The sequence below is a fragment of the Staurois parvus genome, unplaced genomic scaffold (genome assembly GCF_062004578.1).
Source record: "Staurois parvus isolate SC_StPar_1 unplaced genomic scaffold, SC_StPar_1.0 ptg001708l, whole genome shotgun sequence".
NCBI lineage: Eukaryota > Metazoa > Chordata > Amphibia > Anura > Ranidae > Staurois > Staurois parvus.
Window position 1 is genome coordinate 156,203 of NW_028319504.1, and position 24,855 is coordinate 181,057.

The 24,855-nt window shown below is 46.1% G+C and overlaps 2 protein-coding genes across 2 annotated transcripts in view; both read left to right on the forward strand.

The window, feature by feature from the left end:
* Positions 1 to 255: 255 nt before the first annotated feature.
* On the forward strand, positions 256 to 10,982 carry LOC149434681 (3 beta-hydroxysteroid dehydrogenase/Delta 5-->4-isomerase type 1-like). The gene is made up of 3 exons (XM_089663522.1): positions 256 to 1,750; positions 7,236 to 7,400; positions 8,717 to 10,982. Exons 1-3 carry the CDS (start codon positions 1,588 to 1,590, stop codon positions 9,535 to 9,537), a joined length of 1,149 nt encoding a protein of 382 aa, XP_089519648.1. The 5' UTR covers positions 256 to 1,587; the 3' UTR covers positions 9,538 to 10,982.
* A 13,381-nt stretch (positions 10,983 to 24,363) lies between these two features.
* Positions 24,364 to 24,855, forward strand: part of PLA1A (phospholipase A1 member A) — a 36,488-nt gene continuing 35,996 nt past the window's right edge. The window contains exon 1 of the mRNA XM_089663528.1: positions 24,364 to 24,564. Coding sequence (XP_089519654.1) covers positions 24,498 to 24,564 — 67 coding nt within the window. The 5' untranslated portion in view covers positions 24,364 to 24,497. The remainder of the gene's footprint in view (positions 24,565 to 24,855) is intronic.

Genomic DNA, 24,855 nt, shown 5'->3' on the forward strand with positions numbered 1-24,855 from the left:
AACTGCACTCCCCCCCCCCCCATGTATATTAATCACAATAATGAAATATCTTCCACTCAGTTCCTTGAAGTCCAATCTATGATGGATCCCAGGCAGCAGACGGGGGGGGGGGGGGGGCTGCGGAGAACCCTGCGTGCCAAGAGAATGTTGTCCTTGAGGAGCGTGACGAGTGGGCGGAGGATGGGAGATGGAAAAAAAAACTTTACAATTTAGGGCCGTGACACCATATGAGCTCTGAGCTGCTTAGGAGACACTCATTGCCTCAACCTCATCATCCAGGAGACACTCGTTGCCCCAACCTCATCATCCAGGAGACACTCGTTGCCCCAACCTCATCATCCAGGAGACACTCGTTGCCCTAATCTCATCCAGGAGACACTCGTTGCCCCAACCCCATCATCCAGGAGACACTTGTTGCCCCAACCCCATCATCCAGGAGACACTTGTTGCCCCAACCCCATAATCCAGGAGACACTCATTGCCCCAACCTCATCCAGGAGACACTTGTTGCCCCAACCAAAATATTCCAGGAGACACTCGTTGCCCCAATCTCATCATCCAGGAGACACTCGTTGCCCCAATATCATCATCCAGGAGACACTCGTTGCCCCAATCTCATCATCCAGGAGGCACTCGTTGCCCCAACCTCATCCAGGAGACACTCGTTGCTCCAACCTCATCATCCAGGAGACACTCATTACTCCAACCTCATCATCCAGGAGACACTCATTGCTCCAACCTCATCATCCAGGAGACATACATTGCCCCAACCTCATCCAGGGGACACTCGTTGCCCCAACCTCATCATCCAGGAGACATTCATTGCCCCAACCTCATCATCCAGGAGACACTCGTTGCCCCAACCTCATCATCCAGGAGACACTCGTTCCCCCAACCTCATCATCCAGGAGACACTCGTTGCCCCAACCTCATCATCCAGGAGACACTCGTTGCCCCAACCTCATCATCCAGGAGACACTCATTGCTCCAACCTCATCGTCCAGGAGACACTCCTTGTCCCATTCTCAACATCCGAGAGACACTTGTTGCCCTGACCTCATCATCCAGGAGACTCTTGTTGCCCCAACCTCATCATCCAGGAGACACTTTTGCCCCAACCTCATCATCCAAGAGACACTCATTGCCCCAAACTCATCATCCAGGAGACACTCGTTGCCCCAACCTCATCATCCAGGAGACACTCATTGCCCCAACCTCATCATCCAGGAGACACTCGTTGCCCCAAAGTCATCATCCAGGAGACACTCGTTGCCCCAACCTCATCATCCAGGAGACACTCGTTGCCCCAACCTCATCATCCAGGAGAAACTCTTTCCCCAGCCTCATCATCCAGGAGACACTCTTGCCCCAACCTCATCATCCAGGAGACACTCTTGCCCCAACCTTATCATCCAGGAGAAACTCTTTCCCCAGCCTCATCATCCAGGAGACACTCGTTGCCCCAACCTCATCATCCAGGAGACATTTGTTGCCCCAACCTCATCATCCAGGAGAAACTCTTTCCCCACCTCATCATCCAGGAGATCCCCATCCAGTCTCAGCAACCCTTGGGATCCACCTGTTACCATGACGGCCTGCTCACTGTCGGGGGTCTCATGCCTGGTGACGGGGGCCAGTGGCTTTGTCGGGCACAGGATTGTCCAGATGCTGCTGGAGGAAGAACTGGAACTGGAGGAACTGCGGGTCCTGGACAAAAACTTGAGTGAGGACCTCCTGCAGACCTGCAAGAGTGAGTGAGCTTTCAGGCAATATTTGTGGGGGGATCCTATGAGGTCGCTGGGGTCTCGGTAGACACATTCACTCTCCTCTTTTTTGTCCTGGTGACCATTGACCAAAATTTTGAGTTGTCACCTGAACAGAAAAAGAGTGGAAATCTTCTAATGGGGACACCTTTTCTGGTGACCATGGTAGGAGGGGATCTCCATGCAGTGTCTGTGGGACAAGATGTGAAGGTAAATTTCCACATTGAGTTTAGATACACATGGGAGGGGACACGTTCACCTCTAGGTAGGGGCGGACTGACGACTCATGGGGCCCCCGGGCAATAGGGGTTCATGGGGCCCTGTGTCCTCGCCCACACTCAAACCACACCCAAAAAACACCTATGATAAAGCCCATGAAAGGTACCAGGGGCATCTCATGGGGCCCCCTACTGACCCCGGGCCCTCAGGCAGAGCCCCAGTGCCCGAATGGTCAGTCCACCCCTGCCTCTAGGCTTTTTTGAGCCGCTGCGTTTTTGGAGAGGGTCGGGGACTAGAGTTCATTGGAGAAGCTGCTGAAATGCGTGGCAGTGCGTTTTTACCGCATTTTGTGTTTTGCATTTTTATTCTGCCCAGCAACAAAAAAAAATTCCTCTTTAAAAAAAAAAAAACCTGAACAAAACGCATCGAAAAACGCATTTTTTTTACCATTATTAGTTTTGACTATAAATATTTTTTTTAAAAAAAAGTATACATTTAATTGTATAATTTTTAAAGCTAATATAAAATTTATAGAAATATATAAAAACAAAATTCACTATTTTGACCACTTTATTCTCTTTTAGCAGTTGTACTCTAAATAAAAAGTATACTTTTAATTCTATAATTTGTCCTATTTAAAATTTTCCTGGTAGAAAGCATGACAAGATTTTTAAAATAATTCTTAAATAAATAAATTCTATAACAATTAAATATTCATTTTCTTGCTATGTGACAGAAAAAAAAACAAAACAATGAAACATAGAAAAGTGATGGCAGAAAACAATTAAGTGGTCCGTCGAGCCTGCCCCCTTTGTTTGGAGAGGGGGTTGTTTTTTTGTTTTGTTTTTTTTTTGTTTTTTTATGTCTGAACAAGTATTAATGGTAAAAAAATAGAAAAAAATTGCTGAAAAATAGTAGGGGATAAGAACAACAATAATAGTAAATGCATCTATTGTTTTTGAGGGCGCAGGATAAACTAGGATTTCTTTTGGCAATATTGCCTAAAATAAATAATTTTATTTTATACAGAACTTTTTATATTTTTTACCACTTTTTTTTTTAAGTTTTAACTGTAAATAAGATGTCTAATTATATCATGTATCCATTTAAAATTACTCTGAAATTATGTTTCTGGTATGAAGAAAGTTATTTTCCAATGGGGAAAAAGCCTTTTTTAAATTTTTTTATATTTTCCTGTTATGTAATATTTAAAAAAAAAAGTATCGTAAAAATAAATGAACAGAAAAGTAATAGCTAAGAAGAGCAAGGAGGTGACTAAAGGTTAATAAGGGATTCGTTATGAATACATATTATTTAAGTTTTTTCTTTTTTTCCAATATTTTTATTAATTTTTAATATAAAAAGGTAACAGATCATGTCCTATAAAACTGACCACCAATGACAGAAAGACCTAATACTGTTCTGTGAGATCATGACCTGGATTTAGATCCGGGGTCCCCAAACTTTCTAAACAAAGGTACAAGAGGAAACTGTGGGTGTCAGAATATAACTTTTTTTTTTTTTTCAATGGTTGAACTGGAAGGACTTTTGTCTTTTTTTCAGCCAGACTAACTATGTAACTAACTCTAACCTAACCTTAACGAACCCCTTACCCTAACAATAAACAAAATAATAAAAAATGAATAATAATAATAGCAATAACAATAAATAAACACCCGAACCAAAAAAAAAAATAATAATAATAATAGTAATAATACCCATATGGAAGAAAAATATATTTCAAATGCTACAATTTTGTCATTCAAAGTGTGATAGCGCTGAAAGCTGAAAATTGCCCTGGGCAGGAAAGGGGGGGGGGGGGGGGGAAGTGTCCAGACTGGAAGGGGGGGAAAGTGTCCGGACTGGAAGGGGTGAAAGTGTCCGGACTGGAAGGGGGTGAAAGTGTCCGGACTGGAAGGGGTGAAAGTGTCCGGACTGGAAGGGGGGGAAAGTGTCCGGACTGGAAGGGGTGAAAGTGTCCGGACTGGAAGGGGGGGGGGAAAGTGTCCAGACTGGAAGGGGGTGAAAGTGTCCGGACTGGAAGTGGGGGAAAATGTCCGGACTGGAAGGGGGTGAAAATGTCCGGACTGGAAGGGGTGAAAGTGTCCGGACTGGAAGGGGGGGAAAGTGTCCGGACTGGAAGGGGTGAAAGTGTCCGGACTGGAAGGGGGGGGGGGAAAGTGTCCGAACTGGAAGGTGGTGAAAGTGTCCGGACTGGAAGTGGGGGAAAATGTCCGGACTGGAAGGGGGTGAAAATGTCCGGACTGGAAGGGGGTGAAAGTGTCCGGACTGGAAGGGGGTGAAAGTGTCCGGACTAGAAGGGGGGGAAAGTGTCCGGACTGGAAGGGGGTGAAAGTGTCCGGACTGGAAGGGGGGAAAGTGTCCGGACTGGAAGGGGGGGAAAGTGTCCGGACTGGAAGGGGGGTGAAAGTTTCCGGACTGGAAGGGAAGGAAAGTGTCCGGACTGGAAGGGGGGGAAAGTGTCCGGACTGGAAGGGGGGTGAAAGTGTCCGGACTGGAAGGGGGGAAAGTGTCCGGACTGGAAGGGGGGGAAAGTGTCCGGACTGGAAGAGGGTGAAAGTGTCCAGACTGGAAGGGGGGGGGGGAAGTGTCTGGACTGGAAGGGGGTGAAAGTGTCCGGACTGGAAGGGGGGGAAAGTGTCCGGACTGGAAGGGGGGGAAAGTGTCCAGACTGGAAGGGGGTGAAAGTGTCCGGACTGGAAGGGGGTGAATGTGTCCGGACTGGAAGGGGGGGAAGTGTCCAGACTGGGAGGGGGGAAAGTGTCCGGACTGTAAGGGGGGGAAGTGTCCGGACTGGAAGGGGGGGAAGTGTCCGGACTGGAAGGGGGGGGAAGTGTCCGGACTGGAAGGGGGGAAAAGTGTCCGGACTGGAAGGGAGGGAAAGTGTCCGGACTGGAAGGGGGGGAAAGTGTCCGGACTGGAAGGGGGGGAAAGTGTCCGGACTGGAAGGGAGGGAAAGTGTCCGGACTGGAAGGGGTTAATAATAACAATAATAATAATAATACCCATATGGAAAAAAAAGATATATTTGAAATAAATTTAAAAAATATTCTTCCCAAGTATATTGACATATATTTGAAATGCTAAATTTTTTGGCAGTATTCAATATATTTCAAAATATATTTCAATAAATAACTATATATATACTGTATGTTGAAATGCTTTTTTATTACAAAACATATGAAAAATATTTTTAAAAATACGTTTTCAAATATACTGTATGTCTTTAAAAATAATATATTTTTTGTTCATGTGTCAAATAACATATATCTGTAAATGCATTCCAAAAATGTAGATTTGTATTTTTAAATATATTTTTCATATGTTTTGGAATAAAAACGCATTTCATCATGAGATATATATACAGTGGGGATGGAAAGTTTGGGCACCCCAGCTAAAAAATTGTATTAATGTGCATAAAGAAGCCAAGGAAAGATGGAAAAATCTCCAAAAGGCATCAAATTACAGATTAGACATTCTTATAATATGTCAACAAAAGTTAGATTTGATTTCCATCATTTACACTTTCAAAATAACAGAAAACAAAAAAATGGCGTCTGCAAAAGTTTGGGCCCCCTGCAGAGTTAATATCTTGTACTGCCCCCTTTGGCAAGTATCACGGCTTGTAAACACTTTTTGTAGCCAGCCGAGAGTCTTTCCATTCTTGTTTGAGGTATCTTTGCCCATTCTTCCTTACAAAAGTCTTCCAGTTCTTTGAGATTTCTGGGCTGTCTGTCACGCACGGCTCTTTTAAGGTCTATCCATAGATTTTCAATGATGTTGAGGTCAGGAGATTGTGAAGGCCATGGCAAAACCTTCAGTTTACGCCTCTTGATGTAATCCCCCGTGGATTTCCAGGTGTGTTTAGGATCATTATCCATTTGTAGAAGCCATCCTCTCTTTAACTTCAGCTTTTTCACAGATGGCATCAAGTTACCATCCAAAATTTGCTGAAATTTTATTGAATCCATTTTTCCTTCTACTCGTGAGATGTTCCCTGTGCCACTGGCTGCAACACAACCCCAAAGCATGATTGATCCAACCCCATGCTTCACAGTTGGACAGAGGTTCTTTTCATTCAATTCTGTGCCCCTTCTTCTCCAAACGTACCTTTGCTCATTCCGGCCAAAAAGTTCAATTTTAACCTCATCGGTCCACAGAACTTGTTTCCAAAATGCATCAGGCTTGTCTATATGTTCATTTGCAAAGTTCAATCGATGATTTTTGTGGTGAGGACATAGAAGAGGTTTTCTTCTGATGACTCTTCCATGAAGACCATATTTGTACAAGTATCTCTTTATAGTGGAATAGTGACCACAACTCCAGTGTCTGCCAGATCTTTCTGGAGGGATCGTGCCGTCAAACGTGAGTATTGAATTGTTTTTCTCACAATCCTGCGAGCTGTTCTGTCTGATATTTTTCTTGGTCTTCCAGATCTTGCTTTAACTTCCACTGTTCCTGATGACTGCCATTTCTTAATTACATTCCGAACAGAGGATATTGACATCTGAAAACGCTTTGCTATCTTCTTATAGCCTTCTCCAGCTTTGTGAGCGTCAACTATTTTCAGTTTCAGTTTTCTAGACAACTGCTTAGAAGAACCCATGGTGCTGATTGTTGGGGCAAGGTCAGATGAGTCTGGGCATTTAAAACCTTTGAGATTGACATCACCTGGTCTTCCCAGACGATGACTGAGAACAATCCATGACACTGGCAGGTCTCAGCTTGGCAAAGGGGGCAGTACAAGATATTAACTCTGCAGGGGGCCCAAACTTTTGCAGATGCCATTTTTTTGTTTTCTGTTATTTTGAAAGTGTAAATGATGGAAATAAAATCTAACTTTTGTTGACATATTATAAGAATGTCTAATCTGTAATTTGATGCCTTTTGGAGATTTTTCCATCTTTCCTTGGCTTCTTTATGCACATTATTACAAATTTTTAGCTGGGGTGCCCAAACTTTCCATCCCCACTGTATGTTTATTTATTGAAATATATTTTGAAATATACTGAATACTGCCAAAAATTTAGCATTTCAAATATATGTCAATATATTTGGGAAGAACATTTTTTATATATATTTCAAATATATTTTCTTCCATGTGGTGAGGCTCCTCCTCCTAATAATGAAGGGATTTGGGATGCAGCCATTGGTGGATGTAAACGGTACATTTCAATGACAGGTACACTTTATATTACAGTGATGATGATTGGTAGGTTGATTCTCTTGCAGGGTTCCAGGGAAGGACGGCGGTGAAGACGCTGCAAGGCGACATCCGAGACCCCGACTTCCTGCACAGATCCTGCCGGGGGGTCAGTCTGGTCATTCACTCGGCGGCCATCATCGACACGGTGGGCCGCGTGAGCAAAGACGTCATCATGTCCATCAATGTGACCGGTGAGACAGCACACCGCTGCCAACGTCATCCAAAATGCACCCGCTGCCACATTTGGCACCTTTTGGGGGGGGCAGCAGGTACCCGCTCCCACTTCCGGCTCATTTCCCCGCAGGAAACTGAGCCGGAAGTTTGCCTCCCCCTTCCCGCAGCACTCTGGGATACGTCAAAGGTCCCAGAGGAATGTGGCCCATTCACAAAAAGCAGCGCTTTGCACATGTGCAGTAGGAAACTGGTGGTGAAGCCGCAAGGGTGGAGTTTTTTAAAAGGGAACCCATCTGGATAAAAGCCCGCTTCCATCGCTCACTTGCCCCCAGGCCTCTGTAACTTCTTGGCCAATCACTGACCCTAAAAAAAAAAAATAAAAAAAACTGCACAGGCACTGAAGTGACACCAAATACTAAATTGTGTCCATGGCTGACCAAATCGTGATGGAAGACCCCGGGTAACAGACCCGGAGCCCAAAAATAAGTCAGCACTGCTGTTAGAAATCACGGGGCCCCCCATACAGCCAACCTGAGAGGGCCCCCCCACAATGCATCAGATACGAATGAACACAGTGAGTGATTGTTACCGATCACTCGTTGTTTTCAACTAGGAAAGGCGGAGCCTGGTAAATGTGACATATGTACAAGACCCTTCCTCCACTCTCCATCCTGAAGGATCCTATTGAGTGCTTGCTGCTGCTGGTGGGCAGCACTGCGGGGGGTGGGGGCACACAGGGGGGGCATGTATGGTGCAAAGGGAGGGTGATGGGGGCACCAGGAAGGGGACAATTACTGGAACCGATCCCCTGTAGGCAGGGGTGGACTGACCATTCAAGCACTCGGTCACTGCCCGAGGGCCCCGGGGTCAGTGGGGGCCCCATGAGATGCCCCTGGTACCTTTCATTTGCTTTTTTGGGTGTGGGTGAGGACACAGGGGCCCGATGATCCCCTATTGCCCAGGGGCCCCATGAGTTGTCAGTCCGCCCCTGCCTGTTGGGCTCCCTCTGCAGCCAGATGTAGGGAGAGGAGAAGAAGCCGGCTTTCAGCTGCTGCAGAGAGCCCTAAAGGGGATCGGTTCCAGTAATTGCCCCCGATCGTGCCGAACTACCTCCCTGCCCACATCTGATTCACCAAGCCCTGTTGGCCTGGGCCCCGTACAGGAGGAATGGTGGTACCCCTTTGTCCCATGTTCCTTTCCTCAAATATGGCTGCAGGATTCCACTTTCCCTTTGACTTGGTTTCAGAATTTGCTGCTTAGCATTGGCCGTTGGCTTGGTGGTTCCCCTTACAGGATGGAGTTGGCCTTCAAAGCTTTGTGTTTGGTCTTGCAGGGACGGAGCAGCTGCTGGAGGCGTGCCTGCAGAACAACGTGCCGCACTTCATCTACACCAGCAGTATTGAGGTGTATGGACCGAACACCCGAGGGGACCCCATGGTCAACGGCACGGAGGAGATGGCGTATGACAGCAAATTGGGCTTCAGCTATGGAGAGAGCAAGAGATTGGCAGAAGAGAAGGTCTTGAAGGCCAACGGTCAGGAGTTACAGGATGGAGGAACTCTGACCACCTGTTCTCTCCGCCCTACGTACATCTACGGCGAGGGGTCTCAGTTCCTCCAAATTCATTTAGACCAAGCTCTACTGAACGGTGATGTCTTCCTTAGGTCCTCCAGGAAAGAGGCCTTGGTCAACCCCGTGTATGTCGGCAACGTTGCCTGGGCCCATCTGTTGGCAGCTCAAGCCATGAAGGACCCAGAGGCAACCAAGAAGATAGGCGGGAACTTCTACTTCATTACCGATGACACCCCCCACATGAGCTACTCGGACCTGAACCATGCTCTGGGCAAGGAGCTGGGCCTGGGGGTGGAGAGCAAGCTGGCCATGCCTCTCCCCATACTCTACATCGTGGCTTCCTTCATGGAGGTGGTCAGCTTGGTACTTCGGCCATTTGTAAGGTTTGTGCCGCCATTCACCCGGCACCTCCTGACCCTCCTGAACACCCCCTTCACCTTCTCTTACAGGAAGGTGCAGGGCGACGTGGGGTACAAACCACGGTATGGCTGGGAGGAGGCCAGGCAGATGACCAGTCATTGGATGGCGTCAGTGATAGCCCAACGTAGGGAGCACCTTGGAAAGGAAAAAATTAGAATTTAAGGGCAACTCTGGCCAAAACATTTTGCCTCATTTTAGATACAGCGGGGGAGGGTTATAGCCCCTGTGACCCCGGAAGGTGATGGGAAATCTCTCCAAAAAGGAGTACAAACAAAAACATGTATAAAATGGGAACAAATGTTTTTTTCTGCCCTGGTGACCACCATCCCCAAATTTTCCTCTACAGGTGTCACAGAACCAGGAAGTGCTGTAAAATCTGCCCTAATGGGTCACAAAAAAAAATTCTCAAAAAGAAATTTCAAAGCTGAATTTCAGGTATGGAATTTTCTTTTTTTTTTCCATAGTCCACCTTTGACCAATGGCAAGTACTCCTGTGATCTCCACCATCTTCCCTGTCCCAGGCCAAGCGGCTGCCCTACCGCTACTCCAGTGATCTTCACCATCTTCCCAGTCCCAGGCCAAGAAGCTGCCCTACCGCTACTCCAGTGATCTTCACCATCTTCCAGGTCCCAGGCCAAGCGGCTGCCCTACCGCTACTCCAGTGATCTCCACCATCTTCCCAGTCCCAGGCCAAGAAGCTGCCCTACCGCTACTCCAGTGATCTTCACCATCTTCCAAGTCCCAGGCCAAGCGGCTGCCCTACCGCTACTCCAGTGATCTCCACTATCTTCCCTGTCCCAGGCCAAGCGGCTGCCCTACCGCTACTCCAGTGATCTTCACCATCTTCCCAGTCCCAGGCCAAGAAGCTGCCCTACCGCTACTCCAGTGATCTTCACCATCTTCCAGGTCCCAGGCCAAGCGGCTGCCCTACCGCTACTCCAGTGATCTCCACCATCTTCCCAGTCCCAGGCCAAGAAGCTGCCCTACCGCTACTCCAGTGATCTTCACCATCTTCCAAGTCCCAGGCCAAGCGGCTGCCCTACCGCTACTCCAGTGATCTCCACTATCTTCCCTGTCCCAGGCCAAGCGGCTGCCCTACCGCTACTCCAGTGATCTTCACCATCTTCCCAGTCCCAGGCCAAGAAGCTGCCCTACCGCTATTCCAGTGATCTTCACCATCTTCCAAAGTCCCAGGCCAAGTGGCTGCCCTACCGCTACTCCAGTGATCTCCACCATCTTCCAGGTCCCAGGCCAAGCGGCTGCCCTACCGCTACTCCAGTGATCTCCACCATCTTCCAGGTCCCAGGCCAAGCGGCTGCCCTACCGCTACTCCAGTGATCTCCACCATCTTCCAGGTCCCAGGCCAAGCAGCTGCCCTACCGCTACTCCAGTGATCTTCACCATCTTTCATGTCCCAGGCCAAGTGGCTGCCCTACCGCTACTCCAGTGATCTTCACCATCTTTCATGTCCCAGGCCAAGTGGCTGCCCTGCCGCTAGTCCAGTGATCTCCACCATCTTCCAGGTCCCAGGCCAAGCGGCCCACTCCATATCCCCCCTCCCCCAATCCCCCATCCTAGCACGTTTACCCCCACCCCCCCAAAAAAAATTCCGCCTCCTAGTGCAAATCCTCTATCCCCTTACTCCAAATCCCCCATCCCCCAATCCCCCATCCTAGCACAAATCCCACCCCCCAAAAAAAATTACCTCTCCTAGCACAAATCCCCCAATCCCTCATCCTAGCATGTTTCCCCCCCAAAAATAAATTCCCCCTCCTAGTGCAAATCCCCTACTCCCCCACTCCAAATCCCCCCTCCCCCAATCCCCCATCCTAGCATGTTACCCCCCCAAAAAAAATTCCCCCTCCTAGTGTGAATCTTCTACCCCCCACTCCAATTCCCCCCTCCCCCAATCCCCCATCCTGGCACGTTCCCCCCCCAAAAAAAAAATAATTCCACCTCCTGGTGCAAATCCTCTACCCCCTTACTCCAAATCCCCCCTCCCCCAATCCCCCATCCTAGCACAAATCCCCCCCCAAAAAAATCCCCTGCTAGCACAAATCCCCCCCAACAGAACCCCCCCGCCCCAGTTTAGCGCTCCCCAAATTTCTCCTCCTTGAACAGTTCTTACCCCCTGCCCCCCGCCAAATTCCCCCTTCCAACACAAATCCCCTTCCACCAAGCTCCTCGTGGTCCCCCACCCCTCCACCCCACATGATACCGCAGTGCCCAGGGCAGCCGCTCCTCCTGCCCAACCCTTGTCCCGGCCCTGTGTAGCAGGCAGCGGCGGATTGACCATTTGGAAACTCTGGCACTGCCCGAGGGCCCGGGGTCAGTAGGGGGGCCCCATGAGATGCCCCTGGTACCTTTTTCATTGGCTTTTTTGGGTGTGCTTTGAGTTTGGGCAAGGACACAGGGGCCCCATGGTCCCCTATTGCCCGGGGGCCCCATGAGTTGTCAGTCCGCCCCTGGTAGCAGGGGTGACTATCCAGTGATTTACAGCTTCCACGGGGACCCCACATGGAAGAAAAATATATTTGAAATGCTACAATTTTGGCCGTATTCAATATATATATATATATATACTCTGCATGTTGAAATTAATTTTTATTACAAAATATATGAAAAATATTTTTAAAAATACATTTCAAATATAATGTATGCCTTTAAAAATACAAATCTACATTTTTGGAATGTATTTACAAATATATGTAAAAATATATGTTAAATGACTTTTTTTTATATATATGTATGTTAAAAAAATCTGAAGAATATATTTAAAAAATATATATTTTAAAAAATATATATTTTGTAAAACTATTCTTCAGATTTTTTTTAACATATATATATAAAAAAAAAGTAATTTTAACATATATTTTTACATATATTTGTAAATACATTCCAAAAATGTAGATTTGTATTTTTAAAGACATACAGTATATTTGAAATGTATTTTTAAAAATATTTTTCATATATTTTGCAATAAAAACACATTTCAACATGCAGTGTATATATATATATATTCAAATATGTTTTCAAATATATCGAATACGGCCACAATTGTAGCATTTCATATATATGGTAATATATTTGGGAAGAATATTTTTAAAATACATTTAAAATATATTTTTCTTCCATATGGGCAATCTATCAGCCTCCCCCATCCCCTGGAACTCTCTACCCCAATCTATCAGACTATATTCATTTAACCTCCTGCTCTCTAGCTCCCTTGTCTCCTCCTCCCATGCTCCTCTCCAGGATTTCTCCAGACCCTCCCCCATCCTCTGGAACTCTCTACCCCAATCTATCAGACTATATTCATTTAACCTCCTGCTCTCTAGCTCCCTTGTCTCCTCCTCCCATGCTCCTCTCCAGGATTTCTCCAGAGCCTCCCCCATCCCCTGGAACTCTCTACCCCAATCTATCAGACTATATTCATTTAAGCTCCTGTTCTCTAGCTCCCTTGTCTCCTCCTCCCATGCCCCTCTCCTGGATTTCTCCAGAGCCTCCCCCATCCCCTGGAACTCTCTACCCCAATCTATCAGACTATATTCATTTAACCTCCTGCTCTCTAGCTCCCTTGTCTCCTCCTCCCATGCTCCTCTCCAGGACTTCTCCAGAGCCTCCCCCATCCTCTGGAACTCTCTACCCCAATCTATCAGACTATATTCATTTAACCTCCTGCTCTCTAGCTCCCTTGTCTCCTCCTCGCATGCTCCTCTCCTGGATTTCTCCAGAGCCTCCCCCATCCTCTGGAACTCTCTACCCCAATCTATCAGACTATATTCATTTAACCTCCTGCTCTGTAGCTCCCTTGTCTCCTCCTCCCATGCTCCTCTCCAGGACTTCTTCAGAGCCTCCCCCATCCTCTGGAACTCTCTACCCCAATCTATCAGACTATATTCATGTAACCTCCTGCTCTCTAGCTCCCTTGTCTCCTCCTCCCATGCCCCTCTCCAGGACTTCTCCAGCACACGATTGTAAGCTTTTAGCGAGTTACAAGGCGAGAGGCTGCAGCAGGGGCTGATCTGTGTCAGTCATTTGTGAACACAGCCAAGAACTGCATAGACAGCAAGATTTACGGTATATTATTGCGTCCTTTGTGAGGCAACATCTCGGTGCAGGAAGTAGATGGTGACCCTGAATGATGCCTGAACAAAGATGGCGCTAGCTTTCAAGAGGGAAAAAAAGAGAGTAGATGATGATATTGTCAGTGTTTTGGTCTCTGCGAGAGGTAATAAATATGTGGAAGTATTATCTGACATGCAGCTCTGAACATACAAATACATCCGATGACAGGTCCTCTTTAATTGTACCTTGTTATAGCGAAAATCTTTGTCAATAAATGATAAAACAAAAAACAAAGATGTCTTCCATTTCTGAGTGTATAAAACTTTATACGTCTCCGTATAGTAAGCAGAGCAAACAAATATGACAAAAAGAATCCCTATAGTTCAGTTATGTGTGTGTATAAAACAAACATAAATAAATAAATATATATAAATAAATGAAGAAAAATTATATATATATATATATATATATATATATAAATGAATATATATATTTTTTTTTTTACTTTTTTCATTTATTTTTATATATATATATATATATATATTGAAAAAAATTAAAAATATATATAAACAAAATTTATATATATGTACACATATATATATATATATATATATATATATATATATATATTTATTTATTTTAATTTATATATATTCATTTTTTTTGTTTTATTTACAGTTGCAAGAAAAAGTATGTGAACCCCTTGGGATTACGTGGAGTTTTGCATGATTTGGGCATAAAATGTGCTCTGAACGTCATCTAAGTCACAACAATAGAAGAACACAGTCTGCTGAACATAATACTACACAAACATTAGATGTTGCCATGGTTTAATTGCACATAACATGTAAACATTCACAGTGCAGGGAGGAAAAAGTATGTGAGGCCCTAGCTTAATGACTTCTCCCAGAGCTAATTGGAGCCAGGAGTGAGCCAACCTTGACTCCAATCAGTGTGATGATATTGGATGTGTTGCTGACACCTGTTTTGGGTTTACTGGTTTCAAGAAGCACTGTCTGATGTGAACCATGCCTCGCAGAAAAGAGCTCTCAGAAGACCTACAATCAAGAATTGTTGACTTGCATGAAGCTGGAAAGGGTTACAAAAGTATCTCCTTGAGCCTTGATGTTCATGTGTCCACGGTAAGACAGACTGTCTACAAATGGAGAAAGTTTAGCACTGCTGCTACTCTCCCTAGGTGTGGTCGTCCTGTAAAAATGACTGCAAGAGCACAGCGCAGAATGCTGCATGAGGTAAAGAAGAATCCCAGAGTGTCAGCTAAAGACCTACAGAAATCTCTGGCACATGCTAACATTTTTGTTGACACATCTACAATAAGGAAAACATTAAACAAGAATGGAGTACATGGGAGGACACCACGGAGGAAGCCATTGCTGTCCAAAAAGAAGATTGCAGCACGTTTGAAGTTTGCAAAAGAGCACCTGGATGTTCCACAGCACTACTGGCAAAATATACTGTGGTCAGATGAAACCAAGATTGAGTTGTTTGGGAAGAACACACAACACTATGTGTGGAGAAAAAAAGGCACAGCACACCAACATCAAAACCTCATCCCCACTGTGAAACATGGCGGAGGGAGCATCATGGTTTGGGGCTGCTTTGCTGCCTCAGGGCTGGACGGATTGTTGTCATTGATGGGAAAACGAATTCCTGAGTTTATCAAGACATTTTGCAGGAAAACGTACGACCATCTGTCCGCCAAGTGAAGCTCCGCAGAGGATGGGTGATGCAACAGGACAATGACCCAAAGCATACAAGTCATTCAACAAAACAATGGCTGCAACAGCACAGAATACGCCTTCTGGAGTGGCCCAGTCAGAGTCCTGACCTCAACCCCATTGAAATGCTGTGGCATGACCTTAAGAGAGCGATTCACACCAGACATCCCAAGAATATTGCTACACTGAAACAGTTTTGTGAAGAGGAGTGGTCCAAAATGACTCCAGATCGTTGTGCAGGTCTGATCTGCAACTACAGGAAACGTTTGGTTGAGGTTATTGCTGCCAAAGGAGGGTCAACCCGTTATTAAGTCCAAAGGTTCATATACTTTTTCCTCCCTGCACTGTGAATGTTTACATGTTATGTGCAATTAAACCATGGCAACATCTAATGTTTGTGTAGTATTATGTTCAGCAGACTGTGTTCTTCTATTGTTGTGACTTAGATGACGTTCAGAGCACATTTTATGCCCAATTCATGCAAAACTCCACGGAATCCCAAGGGGTTCACATACTTTTTCTTGCAACTGTATATATGTATTCTTTATTTTTACATACATATATAAATAGATGAAAAAAATATATATATATAAATTAAAAAAAAAAAAAAAATATATATATATATACACACACATACACACTGCTAAAAAAAATGACAGGAAGACTCTGACAACCCATCAGATCTCAATGGGGAGGAATCTCCTGCTGGATCTCTATACTGACATGGACGGGGGATGGGTGAGGTATGTAAGGATGCCCCATTGTTGGATGGAAATGATCGACCTACAGAGGACTGAATTCAAAGACACCCCGAAAATCAAAGTGAAGAAATGATGCAGCAGGCGAGTCCATGTTGGTGAAATGTCATTGCAGCAACTCAGAATGGCCCTCAGTAGTCTGTGTGGCCCCCACGTGCTTGTATGCATGCCTGACAACATCGGGGGAGGGTCCTAATGAGACCACGGATGGTGTCCTGGGGGATTTCCTCCCAGATCTGGACCAGGGCGTCACTGAGCTCCTGGACAGTCTGAGGTGCAACCTGGCGGCGTCGGATGGACCGAAACATGACATCCCAGAGGGGTTCTATTGGAATTAGGTCAGGCGAGTGTGGGGGCCATTCAGTGGTATCAATTCCTTCATCCTCCAGGAACTGCCTGCATACTCTCTCCACATGAGGCCGGGCATTGTCTGCACCAGGAGGAACCCAGGACCCACCGCACCAGGAGGAACCCAGGACCCACTGCACCAGGAGGAACCCGGGACCCCCTGCACCAGGAGGAACCCAGGACCCACCGCACCAGGAGGAACCCAGGACCCACCGCACCAGTAGGAACCCGGGACCCACCGCACCAGGAGGAACCTGGGACCCACCGCACCAGTAGGAACCCGGGATGCACCGCACCAGGAGGAACCCGGGACCCACTGCACCAGGAGGAACCCAGGACCCACTTCACCAGGAGGAACCCGGGACCCCCTGCACCAGGAGGAACCCAGAACCCACCGCACCAGGAGGAACCTTGGACCCGCTGCACCAGGAGGAACCCAGGACCCACTGCACCAAGAAGAACCCAGGACCCACTGCACCAGGAGGAACCCAGGACCCACTGCACCAGGAGGAACCCAGGACCCACTGCACCAGGAGGAACCCAGGACCCACTGCGCCAGGTGGAACCCAGGACCCACTGCGCCAGGAGGAACCCAGGACCCACTGCACCAGGAGGAACCCAGGACCCACCGCACCAGGAGGAACCCAGGATCCATTGCACCAGTGTAGGGTCTGACAATGGGTCCAAGGATCTCATCCCCATACCTAATGGCAGTCAGGGTGCCATTGTCTAGCCTGTAGAGGTCTCTGTGTCCCTCCATGGATATGCCCCCCCCAGACCATCACTGACCCACCACCACAACGGTCATGCTGAACCATGTTACAGGCAGCAGAACGTTCTCCACGGCTTCTCCAGTCCCTTCCACGTCTGTCACACGTGCTCAGGGTGAACCTGCTCTCATCTGTGAAAAGCACAGGGCGCCAGTGGTGGACCTGCCAATTCTGGGGTTCAATGGCAAATGCCAATCCAGCTCTATGGTGCCGGGCAGTGAGCACAGGGCCCACTAGAGGACGTCGGGCCCTCGGGCCACCCTCATGAAGTCTGTTTCTGATTGGTCAGAGACATTCCCACCAGTGGCCTGCTGGAGGTCATTTTGTAGGGCTCTGGCAGGGCTCAGCCTGTTCCTCCTCCACAAAGGAGCAGAAACCGGTCCTGCTGATGGGTTAAGGACCTTCTATGGCCCTGTCCAGCCCTCCTAGAGGAACTGCCTGTCTCCTGGAATCTCCTCCATGCTCTTGTCTCCTGGAATCTCCTCCATGCTCTTGTCTCCTGGAATCTCCTCCATGCTCTTGTCTCCTGGACTCTCCTCCATGCTCTTATCTCCTGGAATCTCCTCCATGCTCTCGTCTCCTGGAATCTCCTCCGTGCTCTTGTCTCCTGGACTCTCCTCCGTGCTCTTGTCTCCTGGAATCCCCTCCGTGCTCTCGTCTCCTGGAATCCCCTCCATGCTCTCGTCTCCTGGAATCTCCTCCATGCTCTCGTCTCCTGGAATCTCCTCCATGCTCTTGTCTCCTGGAATCTCCTCCGCGCTCTCGTCTCCTGGAATCTCCTCAATGCTCATGTCTCCTGGAATCTCCTCCATGCTCCTGAGACTGTGCTGGGAGACACAGCAAACCTTCTGGCAATGGGACGTATTGATGTGCCATCCTGGAGGAGTTGGACTGCCTGTGCAACCTCTGTAGGGTCCAGGTATGGCCTCATGCTACCAGTAGTGACACTGACCCGAGCCAACTGCAAAACGAGTGAAAAACAGTCAGAAAAGATGAGTAGAGAAACAAAATGTCACCTGTAAAACCATTCCTGTTTTGGGGGTCGTCTCATTGTTGCCCATCTAGTGCACCTGTTCATTTCATGACCAACAAAGCAACTGAAACTGATGATTTTTTTGAGCAGTGTATGACCTTCCCATGATCCTCTTCTGAGCAGAAATCAGGCCAGGAGGTTCCTCATTGTGAAGTGTTACCCCCTGTAGCTCCTCTATTCCTCTGCCTCTTACCATGAAACTGAGCTGAGAAGAGTCTTGTGAGTGCTCTGTGTTACACTGGGTGTACGGTACACATCCAAACAAACTCCATCACAGTACACAGGGCGATCGTCATTCATCCCGACCTTCTGCTCACTGCCACTCAAATGACAGTTGAGAGGTGCTGTGTCAAAAATGGACCATTTGTTACAGTGTTTATGAAGATTGTGGAGACTAAGAGACAGAAAAAGTAACATTGTTTATAAACATCGATCAGACGGGAGATGGAGAGATACAAAGTAACATTGTTTATAAACATCGATCAGACGGGAGATAGAGAGATACAAAGTAACATTGTTTATAAACATCGATCAGACGGGAGATAGAGAGATACAAAGTAAGATCGTTTATAAACATCGATCAGACGGGAGATGGAGAGATACAAAGTAACATTGTTTATAAACATCGATCAGACGGGAGATGGAGAGATACAAAGTAACATTGTTTATAAACATCGATCAGACGGGAGATGGAGAGAAACAAAGTAACATTGTTTATAAACATCGATCAGACGGGAGATGGAGAGAAACAAAGTAACATCGTTTATAAACATCGATCAGACGGGAGATGGAGAGATACAAAGTAACATTGTTTATAAACATCGATCAGACGGGAGATGGAGAGAAACAAAGTAACATCGTTTATAAACATCGATCAGACGGGAGATGGAGAGATACAAAGTAACATTGTTTATAAACATCGATCAGACGGGGGATGGAGAGATACAAAGTAACATTGTTTATAAACATCGATCAGACGGGAGATGGAGAGACACAAAGTAACATCGTTTATAAACATCGATCAGACGGGAGATGGAGAGATACAAAGTAACATCGTTTATAAACATCGATCAGACTGGAGATAGAGAGATACAAAGTAACATCGTTTATAAACATCGATCAGACTGGAGATAGAGAGATACAAAGTAACATTGTTTATAAACATCGATCAGACGGGAGATAGATACAAAGTAACATTGTTAATAAACATCGATCAGACGGGAGATGGAGAGATACAAAGTAACATTGTTTATAAACATCGATCAGACTGGAGATAGAGAGATACAAAGTAACATTGTTTATGAACATCAATCAGACGGGAGATGGAGAGATACAAAGTAACATTGTTTATAAACATCGATCAGACGGGAGATGGAGAGATACAAAGTAACATCGTTTATAAACATCGATCAGACGGGGGATAGAGAGATACAAAGTAACATTGTTTATAAACATCGATCAGACGGGAGATAGAGAGATACAAAGTAAGATCGTTTATAAACATCGATCAGACGGGAGATGGAGAGATACAAAGTAACATTGTTTATAAACATCGATCAGACGGGAGATAGAGAGATACAAAGTAACATTGTTTATAAACATCGATCAGACGGGAGATGGAGAGAAACAAAGTAACATTGTTTATAAACATCGATCAGACGGGAGATGGAGAGAAACAAAGTAACATCGTTTATAAACATCGATCAGACGGGAGATGGAGAGATACAAAGTAACATTGTTTATAAACATCGATCAGACGGGAGATGGAGAGAAACAAAGTAACATCGTTTATAAACATCGATCAGACGGGAGATGGAGAGATACAAAGTAACATTGTTTATAAACATCGATCAGACGGGGGATGGAGAGATACAAAGTAACATTGTTTATAAACATCGATCAGACGGGAGATGGAGAGACACAAAGTAACATCGTTTATAAACATCGATCAGACGGGAGATGGAGAGATACAAAGTAACATCGTTTATAAACATCGATCAGACTGGAGATAGAGAGATACAAAGTAACATCGTTTATAAACATCGATCAGACTGGAGATAGAGAGATACAAAGTAACATTGTTTATAAACATCGATCAGACGGGAGATAGATACAAAGTAACATTGTTAATAAACATCGATCAGACGGGAGATAGATACAAAGTAACATTGTTTATAAACATCGATCAGACTGGAGATAGAGAGATACAAAGTAACATTGTTTATGAACATCAATCAGACGGGAGATGGAGAGATACAAAGTAACATTGTTTATAAACATCGATCAGACGGGAGATGGAGAGATACAAAGTAACATCGTTTATAAACATCGATCAGACGGGGGATAGAGAGATACAAAGTAACATTGTTTATAAACATCGATCAGACGGGAGATAGATACAAAGTAACATTGTTAATAAACATTGATCAGACGGGAGATGGAGAGAAACAAAGTAACATCGTTTATAAACATCGATCAGACAGGAGATGGAGAGAAACAAAGTAACATCGTTTATAAACATTGATCAGACGGGAGATGGAGAGATACAAAGTAACATCGTTTATAAACATCGATCAGACGGGAGATGGAGAGATACAAAGTAACATTGTTTATAAACATCGATCAGACGGGAGATGGAGAGAAACAAAGTAACATCGTTTATAAACATCGATCAGACGGGAGATGGAGAGATACAAAGTAACATTGTTTATAAACATCGATCAGACGGGAGATAGAGAGATAAAAAGTAACATTGTTTATAAACATCGATCAGATGGGAGATGGAGAGATACAAAGTAACATTGTTTATAAACATCGATCAGACGGGAGATGGAGAGATACAAAGTAACATTGTTTATAAACATCGATCAGACGAGAGATAGAGAGATACAAAGTAACATTGTTTATAAACATCGATCAGACGGGAGATAGAGAGATACAAAGTAACATTGTTTATAAACATCGATCAGACTGGAGATAGAGAGATACAAAGTAACATTGTTTATAAACATCGATCAGACGGGAGATGGAGAGACACAAAGTAACATTGTTTATAAACATCGATCAGACTGGAGATAGAGAGATACAAAGTAACATTGTTTATAAACATCGATCAGATGGGAGATGGAGAGATACAAAGTAACATTGTTTATGAACATCGCTCAGACGGGAGATAGAGAGATACAAAGTAACATCGTTTATAAACATCGATCAGACGGGAGATAGAGAGATACAAAGTAACATCGTTTATAAACATCGATCAGACGGGAGATAGAGAGATACAAAGTAACATCGTTTATAAACATCGATCAGACGGGAGATAGAGAGATACAAAGTAACATTGTTTATAAACATCGATCAGACGGGAGATAGATACAAAGTAACATTGTTAATAAACATCGATCAGACGGGGGATGGAGGGATACTCAGTGTATTTCATGTATTCCATTGGCTGTAGTTCACACCAGATGCAGTCAGTTTCCTGCGCAGAAATAAAAGTAACACGCGCTGCGCTTTTTTTCTACGCAGAACCATTCTGGAACACGGCAAAGTGCATCAAAACTGCGCCGGGACTGCGTGTGGTGAGAACTGTAAACAAAATATGTATCTGGGACGCATCCGGAGTGCGTTTTTGTGGTGTGATCTGGCCCTTAAAATAAGTATCCTGACCCTATTTTCACACCTAAGTGTCTTCCGCAGCGTTTTGCAGAAACGCCATTTAGCATGATTTCCTGTGGGACACGTTCACATTGCACCGTTTTCACCCGCTGCGTTTTTTGGAAAGGGGCGGGGACTTTTTTGAATGCAAAAAGTTGCGTTTTTGGTTCTATAGACTTCAATGGAAATGCTGCAGAAAAGCATGGAGTGCGTTTTTTGCTGCATTTTTGCGGTTTGCATTTTAAGGGCCAGTTTGCACTACATGCGTTTCAGTTGCTTTTTTTTCTGCATCCAAAACGCACAGAATGTAGGTGTCGGTGTCATAGCTCACATCAGTGCTTGCAGTTCCAGTGTCCAATAAAAAAGTAGAACCGGCTGCATTTTTTCTGCACAGAACTGTACTGAAATACGGTAAAACGCATCAAAAACGCACTGTAACGTACCAAAATGCACCAAAGACGCACTGTAACGCACCAAAATGAACCAAAAATGAACTGGAATGCACCAAAATGCACCAAAAATGCACTGGAGTGCACCACAATGCACCAAAAACTCACTGTAACATATTGAAATATAGTAAAACGCATCAAAAACGCACTGGAATGCACCAAAATGCACCAAAAACGCACTTTAATGCACCAAAATGCACCAAAATTGCACTGTAATGCACCAAAATGCACCAAAAATGCACTGGAATGCACCAAAATGCAACAAAAACGCACTGCAATGCCCCAAAATGCACCAAAAATGCACTGGAATGCACCAAAATGCACCAAAAAGCTTTGTAATGCACCAAAATGCACCAAACATGCACTTGAATGCACCAAAAACGCACCGTACTGCACCAAAATGCACCAAAAACGCACCGTACTGCACCAAAATGCACCAAAAATGCACTGTACCGCACCAAAACGCACCAAAAATGCACTGGAATGCACCAAAATGCACCAAAAACTCACTTGAATGCACCAAAATGCAACAAAAACGCACCGTACTGCACCAAAATGCAACAAAATTGCACTGTACCACACCAAAATGCACCAAAAATGCACCAAAAACTCACTTGAATGCACCAAAATGCAACAAAAACGCACTGTACTGCACCAAAATGAAACAAAAACGCACTGAAATGCACATGTTGCTATTTAAATTGAAGAAAAAGAGAGGGGAAAAAATGAACTGGAATGCATTAAAAACGCACTGGAACGTAATGAAAATGCATAAAAAATGCACCGGTATGTGCCCAAAATGCTGCGGAACGCATCAAAAATGCATCGGGAACATATCTGGACTTCATTTCTATAGTGTGAACCGGTCCTAAATCTGCCTAGCAACAGGAAAAAAAAAAAAGAAAAACGCAGCAAAAATGCAAAACACGCGCAAAACGCAGTGCACAAATGGATCTAACGCAAGCTGCATAGGTGTGAACCTAGCCTGAGTGCGGGTTCACACTGTTCTGGATGCGTTTCTGCATGCGCATTTTTTGGCGTGTTTTTGACGCATTCCGGTGCGTTTTTGATGCATTCCAGTTCATTTTTCCCCCTCTCTTTTCTTCAATTTAAATAGGGACGTGTGCGTTCCAGTGTGTAATCTGGTGCGTTTTTGATGCGTTTTACTGCGTTCCAGTACAGTTCCGTGCAGAACAAATGCCGCCTGTTCTACTTTTTTTTCTACAACCGGAACACACCGAAACTGCAAGCGCTGATGTGAACTATGACACTGACAAGCCTATCACCTACTTTCTGTGCGTTTTGAATGCAGAAAAAAGCATGCGGAAACACATCTGACTGCAGCACACCTGATTGGTCCATGGTGCTGATTCTCCCTCTCCCAGTCTGAGTGCAGCTGTATCCAGGGCCAGCGATACCACCAGGCAGACTAGGCAGCCGCCTGGAGCACACAGCCACCAAGGGCCACAGCCACAGCCACTGGATTCCCTACTCTCCACCATGGCCAGGTCTGGGGGGGGGGGGGGTGCTGGGATGGAGTTTGGGGGGATTTGTGTTAGGAGATGGATTTGTGTTAGGAGGAGAATATCAAGAAACACTCACAGGATTCTAAAACATCGGGACAGCACAGGGATGGTGGGAACCCCTCATAATGGGCACAGCGGGTGTACAGGGATGGTGGGAACCCCTCATAGTGGGCACAGCGGGTGTACAGGGATGGTGGGAACCCCTCATAGTGGGCACAGCGGGTGTACAGGGATGGTGGGAACCCCTCATAGTGGGCACAGCGGGTGTACAGGGATGGTGGGAACCCCTCATAGTGGGCACAGCGGGTGTACAGGGATGGTGGGAACCCCTCATAGTGGGCACAGCGGGTGTACAGGGATGGTGGGAACCCCTCATAGTGGGCACAGCGGGGATACAGACGCAGACATGCTGATAATTTGGATTTCTCTCTCCTCCACAAAGCAGCGGACGGGTCCAAGCAGAGGAGAACAGACGGGCATTGTACCCCATCCCAGCACAGGCAGCCGTGACCCCCCCCCCCCAGCGGATGTCCTGAGAGCGGGTGACATGGAGGACAAACACTCGCCCTTTGTCAGGGGGGCAGGGCTCAGGCTGGGGTCCAAACACGCACACAGGGTCCAGGCTAATGATTCATGGCATTAACCTCGCCGGCGCTGGATCCGAGGCGGGCGGCACCAGACCGCGACGGATCGCAGCCACACGGCCATCATACCGGCTCACGCTCTCTCATCTCTTCATTGTCACATGAGAGGGTCACCAGAGAACCTCGGGACATGACTACGGCCGGGCGAGGGATGGCGGTCCTCATCGCAAGCCTGATCACCTCCATCACACCGACAGGTGAGCTACAGGTTACAGCGCCCCCCCATGTACATCGACACCCAAGGAGCTTGCAATCTAAAGTCCCCATCTCACCTTTATACGAGGGCTGATTAACCTCCCAGCCAGGGGAGGACTGACAACTCATGGGGCCCCCGGGCAATAGGGGATCATGGGGCTCCTGTGTCCTTGCCCAAACTCAAAAAAGCCTATGAAAAAGGTACCAGGGGCATCTCATGGGGCCCCCTACTGACCCCGGGCCCTCAGGCAGTGCCCGAGTTTCCAAATGGTCAGTCCGCTCCTGCTCCCAGC

Bases quoted from the DNA above. Each gene is read 5' to 3' on its own strand.
- LOC149434681 (XM_089663522.1), top strand. From the start codon at position 1,588: ATGACGGCCTGCTCACTGTCGGGGGTCTCATGCCTGGTGACGGGGGCC. The intron at 1,751-7,235 runs GTGAGTGAGCTT...ATTCTCTTGCAG, and splicing joins CCTCCTGCAGACCTGCAAGA to GGTTCCAGGGAAGGACGGCG. The intron at 7,401-8,716 runs GTGAGACAGCAC...TTGGTCTTGCAG, and splicing joins CATGTCCATCAATGTGACCG to GGACGGAGCAGCTGCTGGAG.